At 48.2% G+C, this 23,024-nt stretch overlaps 4 protein-coding genes across 5 annotated transcripts; 3 read left to right on the top strand and 1 right to left on the bottom strand.

Annotated features, from left to right (window-relative positions):
- The first annotated feature begins 3,371 nt into the window (after positions 1-3,371).
- On the top strand, positions 3,372-6,419 carry LOC123181219 (uncharacterized). The gene is made up of 4 exons (XM_044593477.1): positions 3,372-5,276; positions 5,560-5,784; positions 5,872-5,991; positions 6,096-6,419. Exons 1-4 carry the CDS (start codon positions 4,122-4,124, stop codon positions 6,153-6,155), a joined length of 1,560 nt encoding a protein of 519 aa, XP_044449412.1. The 5' UTR covers positions 3,372-4,121; the 3' UTR covers positions 6,156-6,419.
- Positions 6,420-7,549: 1,130 nt separating this feature from the next.
- LOC123181221 (monothiol glutaredoxin-S11) lies at positions 7,550-11,277 on the top strand. The gene is made up of 3 exons (XM_044593480.1): positions 7,550-8,097; positions 8,914-8,988; positions 9,761-11,277. The coding sequence occupies exons 1-3, from the start codon at positions 7,918-7,920 to the stop codon at positions 10,973-10,975; spliced, it is 1,470 nt and encodes a 489-aa protein (XP_044449415.1). The 5' UTR covers positions 7,550-7,917; the 3' UTR covers positions 10,976-11,277.
- A 592-nt stretch (positions 11,278-11,869) lies between these two features.
- On the bottom strand, positions 11,870-14,373 carry LOC123181220 (pentatricopeptide repeat-containing protein At4g21705, mitochondrial). Its single transcript, XM_044593479.1, has 2 exons — positions 13,995-14,373; positions 11,870-13,199 (listed from the first exon to the last, which is right to left on the bottom strand). The coding sequence occupies exons 1-2, from the start codon at positions 14,325-14,327 to the stop codon at positions 11,997-11,999; spliced, it is 1,536 nt and encodes a 511-aa protein (XP_044449414.1). The 5' UTR covers positions 14,328-14,373; the 3' UTR covers positions 11,870-11,996.
- Positions 14,374-19,324: 4,951 nt separating this feature from the next.
- LOC123181218 (pentatricopeptide repeat-containing protein At2g20710, mitochondrial) lies at positions 19,325-22,304 on the top strand. Of its 2 annotated transcripts, XR_006491551.1 has the most exons (3): positions 19,325-19,712; positions 19,789-21,066; positions 22,067-22,304. XR_006491551.1 is itself a non-coding variant. In XM_044593476.1 (2 exons), exons 1-2 carry the CDS (start codon positions 19,446-19,448, stop codon positions 21,007-21,009), a joined length of 1,488 nt encoding a protein of 495 aa, XP_044449411.1. In that variant the 5' UTR covers positions 19,326-19,445; the 3' UTR covers positions 21,010-21,308. The 2 variants fall into 2 exon arrangements, 1 of the variants encoding a protein (XP_044449411.1); XM_044593476.1 differs by lacking the exon at positions 22,067-22,304 and having other exon boundaries at positions 19,326-19,712; positions 19,789-21,308.
- Positions 22,305-23,024: the final 720 nt, after the last annotated feature.

Here is a 23,024-nt window from a genome sequence, read left to right as displayed (position 1 = left end):
GTTATAGAGGCTGCCAATATGGCGACTCCGCTAGATTTGCTCTTAGGGCATCTCTAGCAGATACCCAAATGGTCATATTTAGGAAGAAAATTTCTGTCTTAGGGAATTAACCATTAGATAGCAGATCCCCATGGACGTAGAGTATCTGCTCCCGAGCTAAAATGCTACCCGATGAACAGTAAAATCGTGACAATAGTTTTTTTAATAATTCTGATTTTTTGGTAAACTTTGACAAATGTTTTGTGTTATTGCAAAAATTCAGCATGAAATGACATTCATGAAAGTCGTGACGAAAAAACCGATGTTTAAAAAATGCTAGTTCAGAAAACATTTTGGAGTGCTGATTTTTTGTTGCCACATCTTCCACGAATGCTATTTCATGCTGAAATTTTGCAAGCATACAAAAACATTTGTCAAAGTTTACAAAAAAATCATATTCTTTTTGAATTTATTTTACTATTTTTTGATTTTACTATTCATCAGGGAGCATTTAAGCTCAGGATCAGAATAGGACTTTCTCCTAAACATCTATATCCTTCAAAACATAACTCTGCATCCCTAAAGCACACCCTACACTATTTGCACTCAAAGAGGAGCAACCAGGATATTTAGGCAGCCCAGCCGCCCCTCTCGCCTCCGAGCTGCGCCGCCGCCACTCCCATTGTCGCCGAAATCAGTCTTTGCCGCTTCGGTAGCCCCCCACCCCCCACCTTCTCCTCTGTCGATGACATCGGATTAGGCTAAATTCTTTGTTGTCACCGCTGCCATTGCAACGCATCAATCCGTCATCGGCGGAGCCCCATGTGACCGAAAACGAAGCCACATGAGGTTGGGGAAGAGGTAGGAGCCTCGCCTGCGAGTGCACGCAGGCCGACAGGGTGAAATAGTCCTCTTTACTGCCACTGCCATCGGCTTGAACACGACCTCCTTGTGGTGGCATGCCCACTCGACGGTTCATCGCACCGCAGTAGCACCTCTATCGGATCCGCTCGCAGATAATAGACCGTTGGCGTGGATGCCACCCCAAATCTAGCGAGCCCCCTCCCTCCTTACTCCTTTGCAGCTGCAATACCACATTGTTCAGAAAACCTGACACACACCTAGGAACCCCAAGCGAGACTTCTTCGCTTGTGGTGGCTGTAAAAGCAAGGTATAACACAAATCCCTATATGTTAGCAATTTGGTAAACGAATCTCGTCGCTCAGAACATTACGCACACGCAGAGGATTCGCTTGCAGCAGATGGATATGGGCGATCTTTTAAAGCTTTACGTAAACCAAATGCTAGGCTACTATTATCGATCATTGAGAGAAAAGCTAGATGTTGCGCTGATAGACGCACACGAAAATTAAGTCCAAATCAACAAGAAGCGAGTCCAAATCAAGGAGATGCAAGCTCAAGTCAACGAGATGCAAGCCGGTTGTAGATACTGCTTGCACTCCTAGTTGTTGTAATGATTTAATCCATTCTCCTTGAATCAGCAACAACATTTCTTCTTGTGGGAGCAATTGCACTGATGATGTTTTTATTTTAAGCAATTAGTTATAGAAACTACCATGTTCTTACTAATATGCACCTTGAATCAGCAGCAATAGTTCTTACCGCTCAGCATTATATTTTGTATGTATCCTAGATCAAGTTTAGAATTAAACATGTTATGAAAACATATGTCCAAATAAAAGCTTGTATGCAAACATATGTCCCCGATGTTTGCTCAATCGCGTGGTGGCTCTCAGTTTTGGAAGTCCTTGGTCAAAGTTAGACCTGTGTTTCAATCTTTTGTTAAGTTTGTTGTTGGGGATGACTCCTTGATTAGGTTTTGGCTTGATTGGTGGTGCGGAGACTCACCCCTCTCGGTGTCCTTCTCCGCCCTTTTCTCTTATTGTTCTGATCCTAGCATTTCTATTGCGGAGTTGGCTGCCCAGGGGTGGAACTTGGTCTTTCGCCGCTCCCTGTCGCAACGTCTTACTGCCCTCTTCCCATCGCTCTCGACGAATAGGGATTCGGTAGTCTGGCCGCTGTCTGCCTCTGGGCGCTTCTCTGTTAAGTCGCTTTATTCTAGGCTTGTTGGTGGCACGCCCACTAATCGGTTTTCCCAAATCTGGAAGGCCCGTATTCCTCCCAAAATTAAGATTTTCTTGTGGCAAGCTTTCAGAGGCCGGTTGCCCTCGGCTGATCAAATTCGTAAGAGAAATGGGTCAGGCTCCCAGTTTTGTGCTTTGTGCGGTGCTGTGGAGGACACATACCATATTTTTTTCCATTGTGCCCTGGCAAAACTCATTTGGAGCTGCGTTAGGGAGTGGCTTCTTGTCTCTTGGGCCTCTGGCTCCTTCTCCGAGTTGCGCAGCTTGGCTGACAATCTTTCGGGTGTATCTAGACGTATCTTTTGGGTGGGCCTCGGTGCTTTTTGCTGGTCCCTTTGGACGACTAGGAACAAATTTACTATTGAACGTGTGTTTCCGGCTAAACCTGCTGACTGCTTGTTTAAATCATGTGCTTAAGCAGCAGTGGAAATCATTGACTAAGGTCGACGACCAACAATCGCTCTTTCTGCTGATCTCCAAAGTCCGGGCTACGACATCTCAGTTATGCAGACGGGAGCAGGATGTTTAAGTGCTTCTTTTGGTTTGGGTGCTTCACCTTCAGTTGGTCTTTCTCTTCCGGTCTGCGTGCCGTGTACTGGCGAGGATGCCATGTACCTGGCTGTCTTTTCTTTCATCTCGCCCGTCGTTGGGGCCTGGGTGTTGTGTGCTACTTCTCTGTGCTGTGGTTGTTACTTGCCTTATGGCTTTATTTATAAAGTCGGGCGTATGCCTTTTCTCTAAAAAAACATTTGAAGAAGAGCAATTTTGTTTTTGAAAATCAAGACGCAGAGGATATACGAGATGAAGAAATTATTCTCCTAAAAATAACTTTTTTGAAATAAAGGATACAATTTGGATTTATAGGATATGGAATTTGTGAACCCGCCCGGGTTTGGGAACAGCTTCCTGTCCGTCCCGTTTTTTTCTCTTTGAGGGGACGTCCCGTTTTCTTTCGCCTCGCCTTCCTCCCATCAATCCACAGCGTGTTTGGTTTGGGGGAATTCGAGATGGGGAATGGGAGTTGAGGGGTGAGGAGATTAAAAGTCCACTGTTTGATTAGAGGGAATGAGAGTTTAAGTAGGAAGGGGAATGGGAGTTGAGGAAGTCAATTCCCACCTATTTCTTCCCAGGGGTACCCTGTTAATTCGTGAGCAGAGTTTTATCCCACGCTAATTCCCATCATATACCAAACAAGGGAATGGGAATAAAAATCTACTTCCCATAACTAATCCCTTCATAAACACCCTTGTACAAATTCCCATTCCCCTGCCTAAGTGTTTACCAAACAGCCGGCCAAACACGCCACGCGCTTGCCTCCTTTTCCCCTCTCCTCACGCACCTTCTTCCCCTTCTCCACCACCCTCCAGACCAAACTTCCCCGTCCAAGCAAACAATCGAAAAAAAGGGAGGGCGAATTCCGCGCGCCGACGACCTCCCTCGCCGCCGTGTTGACACTACATGGCCTCGTTGCCCTCGGCGCTCTTGTCCGACTGCCGCCTCCGCTCCTCCGCCGCCTCGCCAAGCACCGTCCGCAGCCTGCATCAGCCTCCTCCTCCTCCCCCGCCACAGCAGCCTCGACTCGTCGTCGTCCTCTGCTAGGTCTCTCGCCAGCCGCGCTTCCCCACCCCACCCCGCGCCAATTTGGCGGGCGTCAGGAGTCTAGGGTTTGCTGCCTCCCATGTCTGATTTGATGACTAGGGTTGGCGCCACCGGCGAGGAGTTCGCGCTGCTGGGCAGGTTCCTCACGCTTGCTTCCATTCCCATGGCTGGAAAGATACGAATACGACCGTCCGTGTTAGGTTCTATTCGTGTACTACCAGTTACAGTCTCTTTTTGTTAAGAAGCTTGCAATCTTAGGGCTCGGGAGGAAACTAAGATCTCAAGTGCGGTGACTTTTTTTCTGTGTGTGGAAACTTGAGAGAGTTGCAAGGAGGGACAATCAGGGAGGAGGTAGTCTTAGGTTGATTTGGGGGGAATTTGTAAGCTAGAGAGGTGGATTTGAAGGGACTGGTGGTGGTGACTCGAGGGGGTTTCGCCATGGTGGGGAAGGATTTGGTGCTGCAACGGAATGCTCCTGTGGATATCCGTGAGATTGCTGCCAAGGCCACGCTGCGGGAGGTGCGGCAGAATGGGCACACCTATGTGGAGCTCCGGCGCGTCGGGAAGCGCGTCATCTTCTTCTGCACCATCTGCCTCACCGAGTGCTTCAGCGACAATGTGCTGTTTGACCACCTCAAGGGGAATCTGCACTCACGGCGGTATGCCGAGGCCAAGGTCACCCTGTTTGGGCCCATGCCATGGCCGTTCAATGATGGTGTGCTCTTCTTCAATAACTCACGCGAGAATGAGCCGCTCTTGCTGGACTCAAGCTCGCATAACACCAGCGAACTTGCTCTGGTTCCCCATCCTGACTTTGCAGGGAATGGCACTGAGGTGACATCAAGGTTGAGAGATGGTTCGAGCTCCCATAATGGCGCAAAAGGCTCATTCATTGGTGCAAATGGACGTCTGAATGGTAGATCTTCTGCCATAACTGAAGATAGTGCTCTGTCAAACCGCAGTGAAACCGATGGTCCGCTTGTTATTCCTGGTGTGTTGATAAAGGATGTTGTGTTGAATTTGCCTGTGCATCTTCTGGGTTATGGAAACATTGCATACAAGATTGCTGAAGCTAGCGAAGGTCGCAAGAAGATCAGCAAAATCTGGTGTGCTTGGGTAGGAGAAGAAGCCTCACAGGGCTCTGAAGCTTGTAAAATCTATGAACAATCTGGTTTTGCCATAGTCAACTTCTCTTACGCATATGAGTTGGGAAGGAAGTGGCCTTCTGAAGATCAGGACCTTCCCATCTCTGCTGGATCTTTCTTTGTCATTGATGAGGCTGGACATCGTGGAAAGCGAATGAAGAAGTCATTTTCTGATCAAGAAGCATCTTCAGAAGAGTCTAATGGCCAGACCCATGACAGCAGAAGTCAAGCTATTGTTGCTGGTTCCCCAACAGGTACCTCATGCAATCTTCAAGTCAGTCCCTTGTCCAGCAAGTCTATGAGGAGAGAGCTGAGGAAGCAGAAGCGACTTGCTGCTGAGAAAGTTTGTGATATTTGTGGGCGATCAATGCTTCCTGGAAAGGATGTCGCCACCTTGCTGAACTGCAGCACAGGAAACCTAGCTTGCAGCAGTAGAAACTCCAGCGGGGTTAGTAATTCCAAACATCGTTTCGTCTTTTCTGTTTCATGAAGGCAAAGTGAGTCCTAATTACTTCTCTATGGAGAAAAAACAGAAAGAAAATACCATTACGAAGTTAGGACTTCAAAAAGTCTTTTTTGGAACTACGTTAAACTGTTATCTGATATTCCTTAGTACAGTACAAACATATGCTGCTTTCTTCTTTTCAAACCAATATAGCTAGATAATTCCATCTTTATTAAATTCAAGGCCTTCAGCTGTGACTAGTCGGCTAAACATGTTTTTTCTTCAGGCTTTTCATCTATTTCACACCTCATGCTTACTGCACTGGACTGTTTTGTGCCAATATGAGGTGTTGGCTGATCAAATTGCAAAGATGGGAAAGAGCAAACGAGGAAGAAAGGCGAAAACAGTGCCAAAGAGCAGAATAATGTCCATCCTTTGCCCAGAATGTCAGGGCACAGGGATTCATGTCGAGGGAGATGAGCTCGAAAAGCCAACTATTTCGTTGTCTGAGGTTTGGAGGAGCACATGATGAGCTGCTGCCTACACTTTGAGCTTTGTGTGAATAGAATGATCCTGAAAACTGGATTTATTTTTGCAGATGTTTCGCTACAAGCTGAAGTCTATCGAAGCCCACAAGGCATGGATGAAGACCCCTGAGGTGCTGGAGAACTGTTCCACTGGGCTTCATTTCCCTGCAGAACATCTGGAGAACGCCGAGGTATCATCAGTTACACACTTACACCGAGCTCCCTTTGTTGCTGTTTTGCTGATGAGTCTACTTGCATCTGAACTCACCACAACCACGCATTCCCTTTGTTGCAGGAGCAGGTGATGCCACTGAAGTCGCTTCCTTTCTTTGCAGCTGATGGATATATGTCATAACTCGTGGGTTAAGCTCATGTACCAGGCCATGCTAAAGCCAGAAATGAGCTATACTATTCTGCCAGAGCCGTTGTAAATCTACTAGAACAGCTGTAAATAAGCATGCATGACTATACTGGGAACAGTGTATGCTAGAGATGCTGACGTTTATTTTGCTTGTAATCGTGTTGTATCTATGATGTTTATGTTCGCAGACACGCCTGTCTGTCCACCAGGTACAATCCAGTTGTAGTAACCATAAACAATATACATTTGCACTGCTCACGCTCTTTATTTTGTTTAAGATGTGGTTATAATGGCCACATTATTTCTCCACCATCGCTTGGTGATGGTGATTTGAGGAGTGATTGTTCGTAGGAGATTGGATCAATGGAAACTTATCGGAGTGATGCTTCTTATCTGAACAGTAGTAACAATGAACAATATACATGTTGCACTGCTCATGATCTTTATTTTGTTTCTAAGATGTGGTTATAATGGCTACATTATTTCTGAACCATCGCTTGGTGTAATCGTGTTGCCAGACTGCTTGTGTACAATGTTGAGGATGTTGAGCGTGATTTGAGGAATGATTTTGTTCGAGGAGATTGAATCAACGGAAACTTATCCAGTGATGCTTCTTATCTGAAGAAATTCGTGGACCGTTACATACATGGCTTCTTGCAAACGTCAGCTGGGAGGGGGATGAAGTTTTCTTCCCAAAAAATGTCGTTTCTGAAGAAACTACCAAACCCATACAGCTAAATGCCACCTAAAAGGTTCGCCAGCTATTGCTGTCCTTTATTTTCCTCGTGTTCTACGTAACTTTTCAGAGAGCGCTAGCGAGAGAGGCAGAGAGATCGAACACTCTCTTAGGCCTTAGCAATGATCTGTTTAGAGAAGTAATCATTTCTCCGGTGCTTTTCGTAAGCATATGTGGAGAGATTTCACCATGAAATGAGGTTTCTCCCTTCTAACTTTACGAAGTACTCGCTCTTATATTTCTTTACACAGGGAGTAACATCCAGGAAAACAGGCAAAAGAGACGGAGGAAAACAAAAAATAAAGGCAGGCGAAGTTGCTGGTAGTTGGATCTCAGCGAGATAATGGTGTCATCAGGAAGCCGCCCCTCATCGCGGCGGCCTCACATTGATCAGGAAGATAACGCAGTATTTCTACAAGAGCATCATCGATCCAAACCATCCAGCAAACTCACACACACCTCAAGAGAATCAAATCAAGCAGAAAACAATGAACGGGAAGGTCATGAGACCATCATCAGGCCCAGATCTGAATTGGTGGAGGCAGCGTGTGGGATTCAGGCCAAGGGTTTGCTGGCAACAACTATTAGGGATTCGTTTCTGGCCGCCCGAGGGCAGCTGAGAAATGCTTCAGATTTATATAGACTCGTCGGCCGGGGCGAGGGTAGGGGGGTAGGGGAGGGGACCCGCGGACGGCGGCTGGACCCCGCCGCCGCCGCAGCCTCTGGCTTTTTGCCGGGCCGGCCGCGTGGGTCCACGTCAGACCGATTCCTTTTTCTCTTGGGCCGTCAGCCCGCTCCAGCCAGGCCCAAACAGGTCGGTCGGTTCCGGCCCCCTTCTGGAATCTTCCATCGCCGTCGCACCGCACGGGGCTGGAGAGGAAAACCCCAGGTCGCAACCCCTCGGCACGAGTCATCCGTCGTCTCTTTCCTCCAATCGCCCCCGCTGCTAGCTACCATCTCTAGCGTTCTCGCCGTCGATTGTTGCTTTTGGTGGGGAAGTGCGAGGGAGCGGAGGCGGCGATGGCGAGCGGCGGCGGGGCGGTGAGGGAGGTGGGGTCGAGGGCGGAGCTGGACGCGGCGGTCGGCGGCGCGCGGGCCGCCGCGGTGCACTTCTGGGCGTCCTGGTGCGAGGCCTCCAAGCAGATGGACGAGGTCTTCGCCCACCTCGCCGTCGACTTCCCCCACGCGCTCTTCCTCAGGGTACGCCCGCACGCGCCGCCTGCTGCTCTCCGATTCCTCTCATGTAGTCGCGGTAGATTTGGGTTCGGGCCGGTTTCCGGTGGATCGTGATCCTTCGGCGGCGGCATAGGGTACAGATTCGCGGTTCGCGTTTAGAGTTCTGGCGAGTGATTCGTGCTGCTGTCTAAGCTACGTTTTCCGCATGTTTGAATATTTTTTTATATCATGATTAGTCATGTTTATTTAGTTATTATTACGATGCGACAAGCACTATCTGTTGAGTCTGTAGTAGTAGTTAGCATGTGATGTGTATGCGGTTGATTAACTTGAATCCAGCCCCACTTGTGCTTGCAACGTTTCCCTCCCCACATTAGGTATGGGCTCATGAGATAACAGCTGAATTCAACCCGTTTGTGCTTGAAACCCTTGGCTCTTCCCGTTTGTTATAGATAGACTCAGCTATAAGAGTGTGGAATGACAGCTTAGGGTAACCAAGACCACTAACTTGTGATTGAAACCCTTTGTTCTTCCATTAGACTGAATTTAGGTACAAGTATATGGGATCAAGTGGTACCTTTCTCGAACCCTCTGTAGATATTTTTTTCTACTGGTCCACTGTCTAATAATTTCACCGTGTGATGCCATCGGACTGGAATTCTATTAAAAGACTGATCTAAACAAATATTTCTCCTTTGTGACTATTATCCTTTGGCTATTTTGTAGTGTTCTTTAGTCATATAATTATGATCCATTCTTTATCGATGACGCACCATTTTGTAATTTGGATATCTGAATCCTTTTCTTGTTTATCCTCGTCATGTTGGTAACTTCTGTCAGGTTGAGGCTGAAGAACAACCGGAAATTTCAGAGGCATATGGAGTTACAGCAGTGCCATACTTTGTTTTCTGCAAGGTATTTACTGTTTACAGTTGTCATGCAACACGATTTGTTCATGCTAATAAACCTCTTTACATTATTTGTACTTAATATCAAATCCTGGTAGGGTCACGGTACCCTTCTTCCTTGTTAAAGTTGAATTGCACGAGTTCTATTGCCCAGTTTTAAAGGGAAAAAAATCAAGCATGTGCTATGCCCTCATGATGAGGCGTGTGTTGATATTATTGTTAGCACCCACTTTCAAACTTCTAAGAATGATGTATTCTGCAAGCAATGACATAAATTATGTGTGCCCATGCCCCATATACTGTGGGATAATGAAGTTAGATACACACTCCTGCCTACCCTAAAGATTTTGCATGACTGTGCTAGTTAATTGGTTCATCCTAGCATGGACGTCTGTTTCTTTTGGTACATGTCATTATAGTGTTGTATGGACAATGAAATGTTCTGTACGACTAGAACCAATCTAATGATATTGCGATGGGGCCTCATGAGGTTGGCGATATCTTTGTTTGCTAGGCTAGTTAATCAGGGCTTCACTTGGCATTTTGTTGTTATCGTGAGATTCCTTTGTAATGCCAACCTATGTCACACAGCCTTGGGATGCTGTGTTTGCCCTGCACATATGTGAGGTTAGGCTGTGAAAAAGGTGATATTTGCTTAGCTCCAGATTTTCTTCACTGCTTTGCCAAACACTACTATATTTTATCGAATGCTTTGGAAGTTTTCTATATTGCCTTCTTTGTAAGAGGTTGTCATCGGTTCATGGTTTATCTCTTTTCAGGAAGGCAAACCTGTTGATACCTTGGAGGGCGCAAACCCAGCCAGCCTGGCCAATAAGGTTGCAAAGTTAGCTGGGCCTGCCAATGTTGCTCAGTCTGCTGCACCTGCTAGCTTGGGGGTGGCTGCTGGGCCTGCTGTACTCGAAAAGGTCCAAGAAATGGCACGGCAAAATGGATCTTCTGATGCTGAAAGTACACTGAAGAAGCGTTTGGAGCAGCTTGTCAACTCCCATCCTGTCATCTTATTCATGAAGGGAAATCCAGAAGAACCAAGGTGTGGTTTCAGCCGAAGGGTGGTTGACATTTTGAAGCAGGAAGGTGTTGAATTTGGGAGCTTTGACATCCTTACAGATAATGAAGTACGTGAAGGACTGAAGAAGTTCTCTAACTGGCCAACTTTTCCTCAGTTGTACTGCAAAGGTGAGCTGCTTGGTGGGTGTGATATTGTTATTGCCATGCATGAAAGTGGTGAACTGAAGGATGTGTTAAGGGAGCACAACATTCCTCTCAGGCAACAAGGAAGCAAAATTGAGGAGCCAGTGATGTCTGAATCTGCAAATGAACAGAGTCCTGAGGCAATTGGGCTTACCGAAGCTCAGAAAGCTCGTTTGGAGAGCCTCACTAATTCTAACCCAGTGATGATATTTATCAAAGGTTCACCTGAGGAGCCCAAGTGTGGATTCAGTGGGAAGGTCGTTCATATTCTTAAGCAGGAGAAGATTCCTTTCTCAAGTTTTGACATTCTTTCAGATGATGAGGTTAGGCAAGGTCTAAAGGTTCTATCAAACTGGCCTAGTTACCCTCAGGTGTACATCAAGGGTGAACTGGTTGGTGGTTCGGACATAGTGATGGAGATGCATAAGAGTGGGGAACTGAAGAAGGTTCTGACTGAGAAAGGGATTATTCGGAGAGAGAGCCTAGAGGACCGGCTCGAGGCCCTAATTTCCTCATCCCCAGTGATGCTGTTCATGAAGGGCAACCCAGATAATCCACGTTGTGGCTTTAGTTCGAAAGTGGTGAATGCCTTGAAAGGAGCAGGGATAAGCTTTGGGTCCTTTGACATTCTATCTGATGAGGAAGTTAGACAAGGTCTGAAGACATACTCGAACTGGCCCACCTTTCCCCAACTCTACTACAAATCAGAGCTGATGGGGGGCTGTGACATTGTTCTTGAGTTGGAAAAGAGTGGAGAGCTGAAGGCCACTCTCTCGGAGTAGCGGATATTTTGGTGCTGTATCGTTGTCTTATGGTGTTTCGAGCATCTGTCCTATATCGAATTGCTCTATTGATGGCATTGTTATGCCAATGTATTTCGTAGATCCATGTTTTAAACTTGGATATCGTAGTGCTACGTTTGCTTGAACTGTGACAGCTGCAGAAGAAATAACTTATAAGACCTCTTAAGTGGCCTGTTAGTTTTGTATTACCACTTCATTTTTGCTACCTTGGTTCAGGCTGGATGCTGGAGAACATAAGTATTAGCCATCATTTCACAGTTCAAAGACATATGATTCGTAAAGTTTATGAAGTGTTCGTGTATGCCCCTGCTAATATAATGTCATGGTTGTACTCCAGGCCATGGTTGGTTTTGTTGGAAACTTTCATACATTATGGTACGTTAAGTTAGATGCAAAATAGAAAGATGCTGCAGATACGCCATGCTTCCGTTTGATTGTCTTCTCAACATGTATTGTTGCACAATTACATTTTCACGCCAATGTGCGGCATGGATTTTCCTGCATGAACAGTAAAAATCCGAAAATAAAATAGTACTCCCTCTTTTTGACAGGTGTATCAAAAACGCTCTTATATTATGAGACGAAGGGAGTAGTAGACAATTTTTTTTTAAAGGTGGTTGAACATCAACGTATGTTATAACATCCTGTAAAATTTCACCTACAAAAGACATCTGTGGAGGCCTGTACACCAAAAAAAAAATCAGGACTCAAAAAGTGAGCACTCACTTCTGTTTTTTTTTGGGCACAGACCACTATGGATACCTTTTTGTGGCGAAATTTTGCAGGATGTTAGAACACTTGATGTTCGTCAGCAAAAAAAACATTTTTTATTTTTTACAATTTGATCAGAAATTGTGCACTATGCTACAAACCTGTGGAGAACCGGGCAGCAATTTGTTTATGGCAAGTTTCAGACTCGAGTAAAATATCAAATGAATTCCGGGAACTAACTAGATAAATTACATGGTGCAATAAGTTGGTCCTGAGAGTTGCAGTAAAATTATCCTGATGCCTTTGTTGAGCTTAGAGCTTCCTTCTCTGCATCTCCAGCCTTCTTTTCTTCTCTCATACGAGCCCTTGACAAAGCGTCGGTCATATCTGAGTTCATAGGAATAGCAGCTTGCAGCAGTTGAACGAAAGTTTCAACATCCTTGAGATCACCTTCGTCTCCAAGATACTTGAGTATCATCTCAATCATCGCAGGCCTCGGGATCCAGCCACTCCTCGGAGCGTAAACACAAAGGGCATTTTTTGTCAACTCATAGGCTTTCACAGCATCACCTTTCTCCGCGTAGCCGATTGCCACGATGGCCCAACTGCTCGAAGGAGGCATCTTCCCCTTCTTCAAGAAGTCATCCAGCAGCGCTTCGGCCTTGTCCAGCATGTCCTTCTGCCGGTAACCAGTGAGCAAGACGTTTGGGACATGGAAGTCGAACGCGTTTTCGCTCGACTCCCACTCTTTCAACAAGACCTCAGCTTCTTCGAAATCATCAAGCCTCACAAGCATTGCAAGCATTGTAGTGTAGTCCTTATTAATATGCCTCTTGCAGTTTGTCATTTGGAGCGCCCACAGCCTCTTCACCTCTGACTTGTCCCCCAGCTGGCCGTAGAGGGAGATCAGGTGGTTGTAGTTATCTGAATCTTTTATGTCAATTTTTGCTTCTGCTTTCTTTAAGGCAGAGATTGCCTTCTCCCTTAGGTTTCCCTTAATGTAGTTGCTCGCCACAACGGCATAGGTGTTCCAATCGACAACAATTTGAGGCTCACACTCCATATCTTCCAGGGTGTTCTCCATCCCGAAAAAATCTGCCCGTCTGCCGTAAGAGTTTATGCAAATTCTGTAGCTGAAGTTGTCAGGCATGATACCACTCCTTTTCATCTCTGCTATCACTGAAGGGACCTTCTCGTGCTGTCCTATGTTAGTATAGAGGCCCATGAGGTTGTTGTAGGGGAGACTGCAGAACACAAAACCCTGCTCTTTCATCTTCTGAAAATGAGCCAAGGATTCATCAACCATGAGTTCTCGTGTGTAGCAGTTCAGGAGTGCACCGTAGGGTTTCTCCGTCTTATCATCATCAGGCAGTTGATTGAAATAGGCTTCTGCTGCTCCGATTCCCTGAACTTGACCGATCAAATCCAGGTGAACAGCATGATCCTTTGGCAAAAATCTGACATGACCCTTAGCACTCATCCATTCGGAGACCTGTGCAAAGTAAAGGTTTGGAAAGAAACTGATGAGGCATTTCAAGGGTACGCAAAATACCCCATAATTAGTAGCGACAAACTATAGGTATTATTATTATTTTATACATACTTCAAGGGTTTAATGGCTTACATGCTGCAAACCCCTGGTTGCCATAGTTTGACGTTAATTCTAAACATGAATGCAGATGCAGGTTAACCGGCGCAGAAGTATTTTAACTACAGACCACATTGAGTTAAAAATAAAATACAGGCCAGATTAAACTCCTCATTCCATTAAACTTCAAGTCTGTGACATAAGGCAGATAAAAATAGATTGAACACAACATCCTCTTCTTTATGCACCATGTGCTACTGTTCCGTACTCGGATCATCTAGTCATGCAAAGTCATAACATCTAAGCAATGAGTCGAAAGGAAATCTTCCTTGCAGTTCTTTCAACGCCTCTTTGGATTGTAAGATTTTCATAGGTATTTTGGTTCTTAGAACTGGGTTGCCAAAATCCTACGTGATACATTCGATGTACCCAATTCCATATGAATCTCCACATGAACTTGAACCTCATTCCGTTTCCCCATTGAGAAGTCCAAGTATCCACGTGATTATGCAGCATGGTAACAATGAGAAACATATCAGGTCACCATCTCAGAAATGTCCTCCTCGCATCTGTCAATGGCAGGGAACTTCCCGCATTTCTCCGCAAGAGATAAAGGGGCAAACAGAACCATGGGAAGCTACTGCCGCATTTCATCAAACAGCCGACGGACAGTCAGTGGGGCAAGGGGGAGGGCGGTACCTCGAGGGCCTGGCGGTGGCGGCGGCGCTTGCGGAGCTCTTTGACGATGCGCTCGAGCTCAACGGGGCGGAGGCGGTTGCCGGGCTTCTCCGCCCAGCGCTCGATCTCCGGCACCAGAAGCGTGTCCGGGTGGCCCAGCGGCCACAGCGTGGACTGCAGGCCCGGGGGTCGCCGCGGCGGCCTCTCGGCGCTGTTGGAGGGAGGAGACGATGCGGCGCGCACAGGGAGGAGCAGAGGAGTGGGATTGTGGGGACGGACTCGGCCTTGGAGAAGCCTGCCGCGCCCCAAGTGGAGAAGGCGGCGCCCGGCGGCGAAGAGGGAAGAGGAGGCCATGGCGTGGGTTTTTTTCTTTCCCTTTGGCTACGGTTTAAGGAAAGTTTGCTTGCTTCAGCATCAATAGAAGCGGTTTTACGTTTTACTACAAAAGTATCGTGTATCTTCTTTTAGATGTCAACTTGAGTAAATAATATAAATAATATTTTAAATTTCATAAATCATGGCGTGTATTGAGAAAATATTAAAGCCTGTCTCAATATACTAATATCAGAGAAAAGATATATACAAACCCTAGAAAGAGTTATACCCTGAAAATGGTTACATTTTAAGTATCATGATAAGAAGCACTGTAAAATTAGATCTTTGCCCAATAACGGCTTTCGGTTTGATGTGATGATTACTTTATGTCAACAATTAAAAGTGATCAAATATTTGAAGACTATGTAAATAAAAGCAAAACATGTGTTTTTATCAGAAAAATAGAAAATTAGATTGGATTCTTTTTCACAAAATAAGACATAAAATGTTTGGCATTACATGGATTGTGATAATACCATTTAATACCTCTAAGCACATATGATACTATTTCCAAACCAGCCATGATACTACAGTGCATTATCTCTTTTTACATTATTATTAAATACCAGCCTCTTGCTTCAAAAAGGCACTTCTTAGTGAGGTTTTCCGCACAATCTCTATACGATGGTGTGTGTAGTAAAACTTTATTAAGATTCATCAAGTTGTCATAGTTATCATCATTAAAGTGTGTGTGACTAGGAGACGTGCTTGAATGGTTATATGTGCGGCTTGTGTGAGTTCGCTTTTGTTATGTGATATATAAATAGAGTATAATTTACAGTATATATTTCCGGAATCTATAACTCCCGAACGTGCTATATTTTGCAATCTCGTCCCAAACACCCTTGATGTCGTTGTATCGCCCGCACATATCTTGGCGCACGCAAACTTGCCACGTCATCACAGCGACTCGTTCGTGTTGAGGCGAAGTCTCCCGAACGCCCCCTACCCCCATTCCACCTCATCCATTTCTCCTCACTCTCCTAACACATTCTTGCGCGTCAAGTGCCCGAGCATGAGCTCGATCTCGAGCGACCCAGCTGCCTCTCCCTCTGGCGTCCGGTGACCGTTGGCGAGCGTCGCGAGATTCCTTCTAACCCACCCCGTGCTGCTCCTCTTTTCTCTTGCTCAGAAATTCGCCGAGGGTGGGAGGGATGGCGAGCTGCAGAGGGGGGCAGCGGATAGCGGCGGCGCTTTGAGGATGCTACCGTCGCCCGAGAGCTCCGCTCCCGCAGGAGCTAGGGCATCGCCGACGTGGCGCAGCTCGAGGAAGCGGCCACAGAGGAGAAGTTAAACGACATGATGGCTCTGGGATTGGGCGTGGCATTTTGGGGCGCGCGCGGCGGCTCCGGGATGGGGCACGACGGTTTGGGGTGGGAGTGACGGCTTCGGGACGAGGCACGACAGTGGGGGGCGGGCGCGGCGGCTGCAGGACGGATAGCGGCGATTTGGGGCTGACCCGACCGCTCCGGGACGGGGCACATTGACAGTCTGTGCTCACTGGGTCCCTTCCGAGCTCGCCATCACCCCCTAAGGTGAGCAACGTCGTATCCTCGTAATGTTTGATCTGGCTCCTCCTCTCCCCGAACTTCCGCGCGATATCGAGGTCCTATATTTTTCTATTTCCAAAATGGTCCTCTGTCCTTTTCTTCTCTCACTGAATAAGATGGTAGCTGTCGGGGGGATGAACCTGTTGGGGAACGTAGCAGAAATTCAAAATTTTCTACGCATCACCAAGATCAATCTATGGAGTTTACTAGCAACGAGAGGGAAGGAGTGCATCTACATACCCTTGTAGATCGCGAGCGGAAGCGTTCAAGAGAACGGGGTTGATGGAGTCGTACTCGTCGTGATCCAAATCACCGATGATCCTAGCGCCGAACGGACGGCACCTCCGCGTTCAACACACGTACGGAGCAGCGACGTCTCCTCCTTCTTGATCCAGCAAGGGGGGAGGAGAGGTTGATGGAGATCCAGCAGCACGACGGCATGGTGGTGGAAGTAGCGGGATCCCGGCAGGGCTTCGCCAAGCGCAAGCGGGGAGGAAGAGGTGTCACGGGAGGGAGAGGGAGGCGCCAGGGCTTAGGTATTGCTGCCCTCCCTCCCCCCACTATATATAGGGCCAAGGGAGAGGGGGGCGCAGCCTTGGCCCTTCCTCCAAGGAAGGGTGCGGCCAGGGAGGAGTCCTTCCTCCCCAAGGCACCTCGGAGGTGCCTTCCCCCTTTAGGACTCTCCCTTTTTTCTTATCTCTTGGCGCATGGGCCTCTTGGGGCTGGTGCCCTTGGCCCATATAGGCCAAGGCGCACCCCCTACAGCCCATGTGCCCCCCCGGGGCTGGTGGACCCCCGGACCCCTTTCGGCACTCCCGGTACAATACCGATAAAGTGCGAAACTTTTCCGGCGACCAAAATAAGACTTCCCATATATAAATCTTTACCTCCGGACCATTCCGGAACTCCTCGTGACGTCCGGGATCTCATCCGGGACTCCGAACAACTTTCGGGTTACCGCATACTAATATCTCTATAACCCTAGCGTCACCGAACCTTAAGTGTGTAGACCCTACGGGTTCGGGAGACAGGCAGACATGACCGAGACGACTCTCCGGTCAATAACCAACAGCGGGATCTGGATACCCATGTTGGCTCCCACATGCTCCTCGATGATCTCATCGGATGAACCACGATGTCGAGGATTCAATCAATCCCGTATACAATTCCCTTTGTTAATCGGTATGGTACTTGCCCGAGATTCGATCGTCGGTATCCCGATACCTTGTTCAATCTCGTTACCGGCAAGTCTCTTTACTCGTTCCGTAACACATCATCCCGTGATCAACTCCTTGGTCACATTGTGCACATTATGATGATGTCCTACCGAGTGGGCCCAGAGATACCTCTCCGTTTACACGGAGTGACAAATCCCAGTCTCGATTCGTGCCAACCCAACAGACACTTTCGGAGATACCTGTAGTGCACCTTTATAGCCACCCAGTTACGTTGTGACGTTTGGTACACCCAAAGCATTCCTACGGTATCCGGGAGTTGCACAATCTCATGGTCTAAGGAAATGATACTTGACATTAGAAAAGCTCTGAGCAAACGAACTACACGATCTTGTGCTAGGCTTAGGATTGGGTCTCGTCCATCATATCATTCTCCTAATGATGTGATCCCGTTATCAACGACATCCAATGTCCATGGTTAGGAAACCGTAACCATCTATTGATCAACGAGCTAGTCAACTAGAGGCTTACTAGGGACATGGTGTTGTCTATGTATCCACACATGTATCTGAGTTTCCTACCAATACAATTCTAGCATGGATAATAAACGATTATCATGAACAAGGAAATATAATAATAACCTATTTATTATTTCCTCTAGGGCATATTTCCAATAAAACCCCGGGCAGGCAACGGAACCCGGATCCCTTTCATAAACATGGGGTCGGCATCGCCCCTCAATCCGGTTCGCACTTGGCCGGGTTTGGCAACCCGGCCGAAACTGCAACACAGCCGGGCCTGCTAGCGCATGCCGGCCGAACCCGACAAACCAAGGCTTCTCCAACAAGCCAGCGCCCTCATGGCGTCTTCCTCAACCCGGCCTCGGGTCAGCTCCCGTCCCATCCAAGGCATACGACGGAACAAGTCCCCGTAGAGGGGATGAGCGTGGCTACAGTGGTCTACCAACCCCGCTGACCGGCAGGAGCGTGGCTACAGTGTCCCACCTACTCCGCTGACCAGGGCCGGCGTGTCAACAGTGCCCCCCTCATCCTACTGACGCAAGCCGATGGCGACCAGGCGGAGCGCCACTGTAGCCGAGCCGGCCCAACCACTTCATGACGCACGACAAGACGGAGAACGGTGCCCCCTAGCGCGCGGGGACCGCACCCGGAGAACCCGGCGAATCCTGGTACCCGGCGGGTCCCAGCTCCGGCTTCCCACACACACACACACACACACTCACAAAGAAGGAGCAGCCTAAGCCTTTGCCTTCCCTCCTTTCTCCCCCGAACAGCTCTAGGAGCAACTCTGTACTACTTCACATATATACCACTCTCGGCAAGACTAGGGGTATTATCTCTCAGAAGAGCTCCGAACCTGGGTATGTCTTGTGTATTCCTGGCCAAACGGGCCGGCCCAGCCCGGCCCGCGGCAATCGTGCCTGCCACGGCACGGCCTGCCACGACATGATTATTAGCCGGACCGTGCCGTGCCGGCCCACGGGCGGGAGCTTGCAACCGAGGCACGGCATGCAACCTATTTGGGCCGGCACGCGGCACGCCCAGGCACGCCGGCCCGTTATCGCACGCTGGGCCGCCTGGCGCATTTTTCCCCTCTGTACAGCAAATTTTTTTTCTTCCAAAAAATGTAGAAAAATGCACAAAAAATGTAGAGTATTATCTGGGATAAATCTAGAGTTTTATTAACGCTTGCCTCATTAAAACCTTCCATCCCAAAGAAGTAAAAGAGTACAAGCTATGCTCTAGAAATACTAAAAGATTAAAAGAAATAGAAAGAAATATATTAGAGCACTACAAATGTACGCATGCACTACAAAAGTATTGAACATATTAGAGTACTAGGTATTTATATAGGACATATTTATTTATATATTTCAAAAAAAAGTTAAACGGGTTGTGCCGTGCCGCCCCGCGTGCCCAGCCTCCAGGCCCAGGCACGGCCCATGGCGTGCCGCGTGCCGTCCTGGCCCGTTTAGCCCGGGCCGTGCCATGCCTGGGCCGTGCCGTTCCTGCGTGCTACCGGGCCGGCCCAGTTAGCACGGCCCGTTTGGCCAGCTATAGTCTTGTGTCACACGCTCGCTCATGCCGACCTCGTCTCTGAAGCCCACCGATGCCCTTAAGCCTGTCCCTCTCTTTAGCCACCTTTTGGCATGTGCCTTGCGCCCACCAGGACAGTAGCCAAGCCCGGGTCCTATAATCTTCTGGAGAATTTATCCTGTCTCCCCCTTCCTTTCGATTAGATTAACCACCCTGAAGCCCATTCAGCACAAGGCCCATCTGAGCCCATTCCCCATTCCCCCAAACCCTCACCCTCCTCCGCCGGCATCGAACCGCCGGAGCGGCCGCGCCACCATGCACCACCTCCTCCCTCCTCGCGGCTGCCTGCTCCGATGCCTGTCCACGGCCGCCGAGACCGCCGCAGCCTCGCCCCATCCACCGCGGCGCCCGCTGGCCGATTCACTCTACCGCCGCGTCACTGCCGTATGGAACCCGCGCCTCCCGCTGACTCCCGTGCTGGAGCAATGGGCGGTCACGGAGGGCCGGGCCGTCGAGAAGAACAACCTCATGTGCATCGTCAAGAAGCCCGTCCGCATCCGCCGCTTATCCCACGCGCTCGAGGTCGCAATCACCCCAACCCCGAAGCGAACACTCCCTTTGCGCGCACCCCACTCGCTGATTCTTTGTGCTCTTGCAGCTTTCAATGTGGATGACCGACCGGCGGTACATGTACCTGTCGCCTGGCGACGTCGCGTACCGGCTGGAGCTGATCAGCAAGGTGCAGGGCCCCGAGAGTGCCGTGAACTACTGGAAGGGCTTGTCGATCCAGGTGAAGAACTCTCATTGCTACGGCTCCCTCCTGAAATGCTATGCGGAGGCAAAGTCCGTAGACGAGGCCGAAAAGCTCTTCGCGGAGATGCAGGACTTGGGAATGATGAGATCATATCCTTACAATGTGATGATGAAGCTTTACTGGGAGACCGGGCAGGTTGAGAGGGTGCACGCCATGTACAGGACCATGGAAGAGAGCGGCATCAAGCCTGATGTCTTCAGTATCAACATTCTGTTGACGGTGCTCGCAGCTGCTGGGAATTTTGATGGCATTGAGGAAATTATCAAGAAGGTCGACCCGAAGATCGTGAATTGGCACTCACATGCCATTGTAGCCAGGGCCTTCATGGAAGCCGGGCAGCAAGGAAAGGCCTTGCGAGCTATCCAGGAATCAGAAAAGCAGATAGGTCGGAAGGATGAGAGGGTTGCATATGGGTTCTTGCTTTCCATGTTTGCTGATTTGGGAATGAGTAGTGAGGCGGACCGGGTTTGGAATGTCTACAAGTCCAAAGTGCCGGCATGCAACTCGATGTACATGTGCAGGATAACTGCGCTGCTTAAGATGAATGACATTGATGGTGCTGAGAAAGCCTTTGGAGAGTGGGAAAGTAGGTATGTTCACCATGATATCCACTTAACAAACTTACTGCTAAATGCTTACTGTGCCAAAGGTCTTATGGAGAAGGCAGAAGCTCTCCTGGATGAAGCCATCGCCAAAGGGAGGACACCTCACCGTAGTACTTGGTATAGTTTGGCTAGTGGATTTTTCCAGGACGGCCAGGTGTCGAAGGCGGTGGATATGACAAGGAAAGCTCTTGCTTGTGCGTCTTCTCGATGGGAACCTGACCTAACAAATGTGCTAATGAGCCTGGAACATTTCATGGAGCAAAAGAATGTTGAAGCAGCCGAGGAGATGGCAAGCCTGCTACGGAATTTAGTACCTTTGACAAGGGATGTTTACCACATTTTACTGCAGACATATGTTCATGCAGGACAACCAGTGTCAGATTTACTTGATCGCATGAAAAAAGATGGTTTTGAGGCTGATGAAGAAACAGATAAAATCATCGCTGGAATATGCCAGTAGATATCCGCATCTTCCTATCACTAAGCAATTTCGTTGGTTGTTTATTTCCCATGGCAGGTAGCTGCTAAACCATCCAATTATTAATTAGTTTGACTTCCTTCCACTGCTTAGTGCTTATCTAAGACACTGTAATTCTTTAATCTTCTATATGACGGTGTCACAGGGCAGTGGGGATGTCAAATATATTCTTAGAGTATGTTCATTTGAAATTTGCACAGGTTTGTACTTCTGTTAGGATCAGATAAGATATGATGTAATGCAACTGTTCAGTAGTGTCACAAATCAGTCTTTTAAGCCAATCTCCCTGGCTCCATCTACCACATCAAATTCTTCCACTTGCGACATAACTGCTTCTCCTTTTCTTTTCTTTTCTTCTGTTTTCATGGCATCCAAAGTCGCTATGGGGGTATGTCTGACATGAGCTGATAGCCTGGTAATACCTTGTGTAATAAACCAGAGATTTTTTTTTCATGAAAGACAATAAACCAGAGATATGGACTCTGAAGAGATGTATGCCCATCGCATGAAAGGCATATTACTGAAGTACATTCACATTTAGCTTTTGTTCTTCATTTGAGGAAAATATAGTTTAATTCTTTTTTGTGTGCTCATATGATGCCTACAATATGGGAGGGTTGGTTGTGAGAATGCTGGATCTAGGTGGCGGCAAGTTGTCCCTCCAATGGCCTGAATTTCTGTGGAGCTGGCCACTAGCGATAGCTAGGCCTGGCATCAAACGAGTCGGGTGGAATAATGGTTCAGATCACTTGTGGAAGACCAGCAAAGACTGGAAACAACAACGAAAGTTGCTGCACAAATGGATCGTGGTGAAGTATTTCAGTATGGCTGGTAGTTGGGGCATTATTTGTCATGGAACTGAAGAATGAGGTTTGCTGTACATTTCACATTTGAAAAACCCAGTTCGATTCACGTGATCTGCAGCACTTAATGTAGGGTGAGCCAATGATGTGTTATAACTAGAATTGCCTTCCGCTTCTTACTTTCAAGCACATGTGTTTAAGAAATTTAACATTTTAATCGAAATTATCTTATGCAGGAGCGCCTCGTCAGGATCTTGGAGAACCTGTGTGATTCTTTTTCCGAGTTTGCCGCCGTCCTGATGGGAACACGTACGTACGCCGGCCAAAGGAAAATTTTATTTCTCCAAGCAACATAGACATATTTCCCTTCTTTTTTTTGTTCTCTGCGGTTTCTTAGGAGAGAGAAGGCATGTGAAGTTTCTATTGATTTGCGTCGCCTTCATCAGTTTAAGGGGAAAGAGAAAGCTTCCGTTTGTTGATTTGTTGTGGGGGCCAGTCCAGTCAGCGATTAATCACCCATCTCCCTTCCGTCCACGGGCACCATGTGATATGATTGCATGCCGAAATTTTGTTCTGCTTTGGGTGTGGGTGTGGTTAACCCACTCCTTTCTTTTTCTTGTGCGTATCACACACATAAGTGTATCATTTTGGCCCCTTGTCGTACGATTTGCTTGCATACATATATAGCATATTCGTGTACTAACTTGCTCGGGTGTGGTACGCTCTTCTCACTTAGAGCATCTCCACAGGGCTCCCCAAGAGGCTTTTTTTTCTAACTTTGAGAGCGCCAGCAGTGAAAAAAGTCTCCACTCACGCCCCCGGGATCGCTTTTTTTGCCGGTTTCGTGCAATTTTAGCACCGGCAGTATCACCCGAAACCCAGCCCCCAGGGAGGCATCTGAGAGCGTCGGCGGTTTGTTTATGCATGCAAAAGGCCCACCTGCAGCCACATCTCCCCCTCCCCCGTCGCTTTCAGCCCGGCCCCCACCTTCTCTCTCCCCATCTGCTTCTCTCTCTCTGCTCCGCCCGTGGCCCCGGTGCCTCCCCGCAGCGTCGCCGCCCGCGGCTGGTGCCTCCCCTGTGCGTGGCCGGGGCGGAGCTCGCGCGGCGGCCAAAGGTCAAGAAGCAGCGGCAGGCCCGGCCAGCGATGAGGCGGGGCGAGCGCGGCCATAGTATGTCGGCGACGGCGGCCATC

This window comes from Triticum aestivum, chromosome 1D (assembly GCF_018294505.1).
Source record: "Triticum aestivum cultivar Chinese Spring chromosome 1D, IWGSC CS RefSeq v2.1, whole genome shotgun sequence".
NCBI lineage: Eukaryota > Viridiplantae > Streptophyta > Magnoliopsida > Poales > Poaceae > Triticum > Triticum aestivum.
Note: the sequence above shows the minus strand (reverse complement) of the source record. Positions and strands in the feature narration are given on the sequence as shown.

Excerpts from the sequence above, each read along its gene's own strand:
- LOC123181219 (XM_044593477.1), top strand. The coding sequence starts at position 4,122 with ATGGTGGGGAAGGATTTGGTGCTGCAACGGAATGCTCCTGTGGATATC. Across the intron at positions 5,277-5,559 it reads GCAGTAGAAACTCCAGCGGG|GCTTTTCATCTATTTCACAC; the intron begins GTTAGTAATTCC and ends TTTTTTCTTCAG. Across the intron at positions 5,992-6,095 it reads AACATCTGGAGAACGCCGAG|GAGCAGGTGATGCCACTGAA; the intron begins GTATCATCAGTT and ends CCTTTGTTGCAG.
- LOC123181221 (XM_044593480.1), top strand. The coding sequence starts at position 7,918 with ATGGCGAGCGGCGGCGGGGCGGTGAGGGAGGTGGGGTCGAGGGCGGAG. Across the intron at positions 8,098-8,913 it reads CCCACGCGCTCTTCCTCAGG|GTTGAGGCTGAAGAACAACC; the intron begins GTACGCCCGCAC and ends AACTTCTGTCAG. Across the intron at positions 8,989-9,760 it reads CATACTTTGTTTTCTGCAAG|GAAGGCAAACCTGTTGATAC; the intron begins GTATTTACTGTT and ends ATCTCTTTTCAG.
- LOC123181220 (XM_044593479.1), bottom strand. The coding sequence starts at position 14,327 with ATGGCCTCCTCTTCCCTCTTCGCCGCCGGGCGCCGCCTTCTCCACTTG. Across the intron at positions 13,200-13,994 it reads GCCACCGCCAGGCCCTCGAG|GTCTCCGAATGGATGAGTGC; the intron begins GTACCGCCCTCC and ends TACTTTGCACAG.
- LOC123181218 (XM_044593476.1), top strand. The coding sequence starts at position 19,446 with ATGCACCACCTCCTCCCTCCTCGCGGCTGCCTGCTCCGATGCCTGTCC. Across the intron at positions 19,713-19,788 it reads GCTTATCCCACGCGCTCGAG|CTTTCAATGTGGATGACCGA; the intron begins GTCGCAATCACC and ends GTGCTCTTGCAG.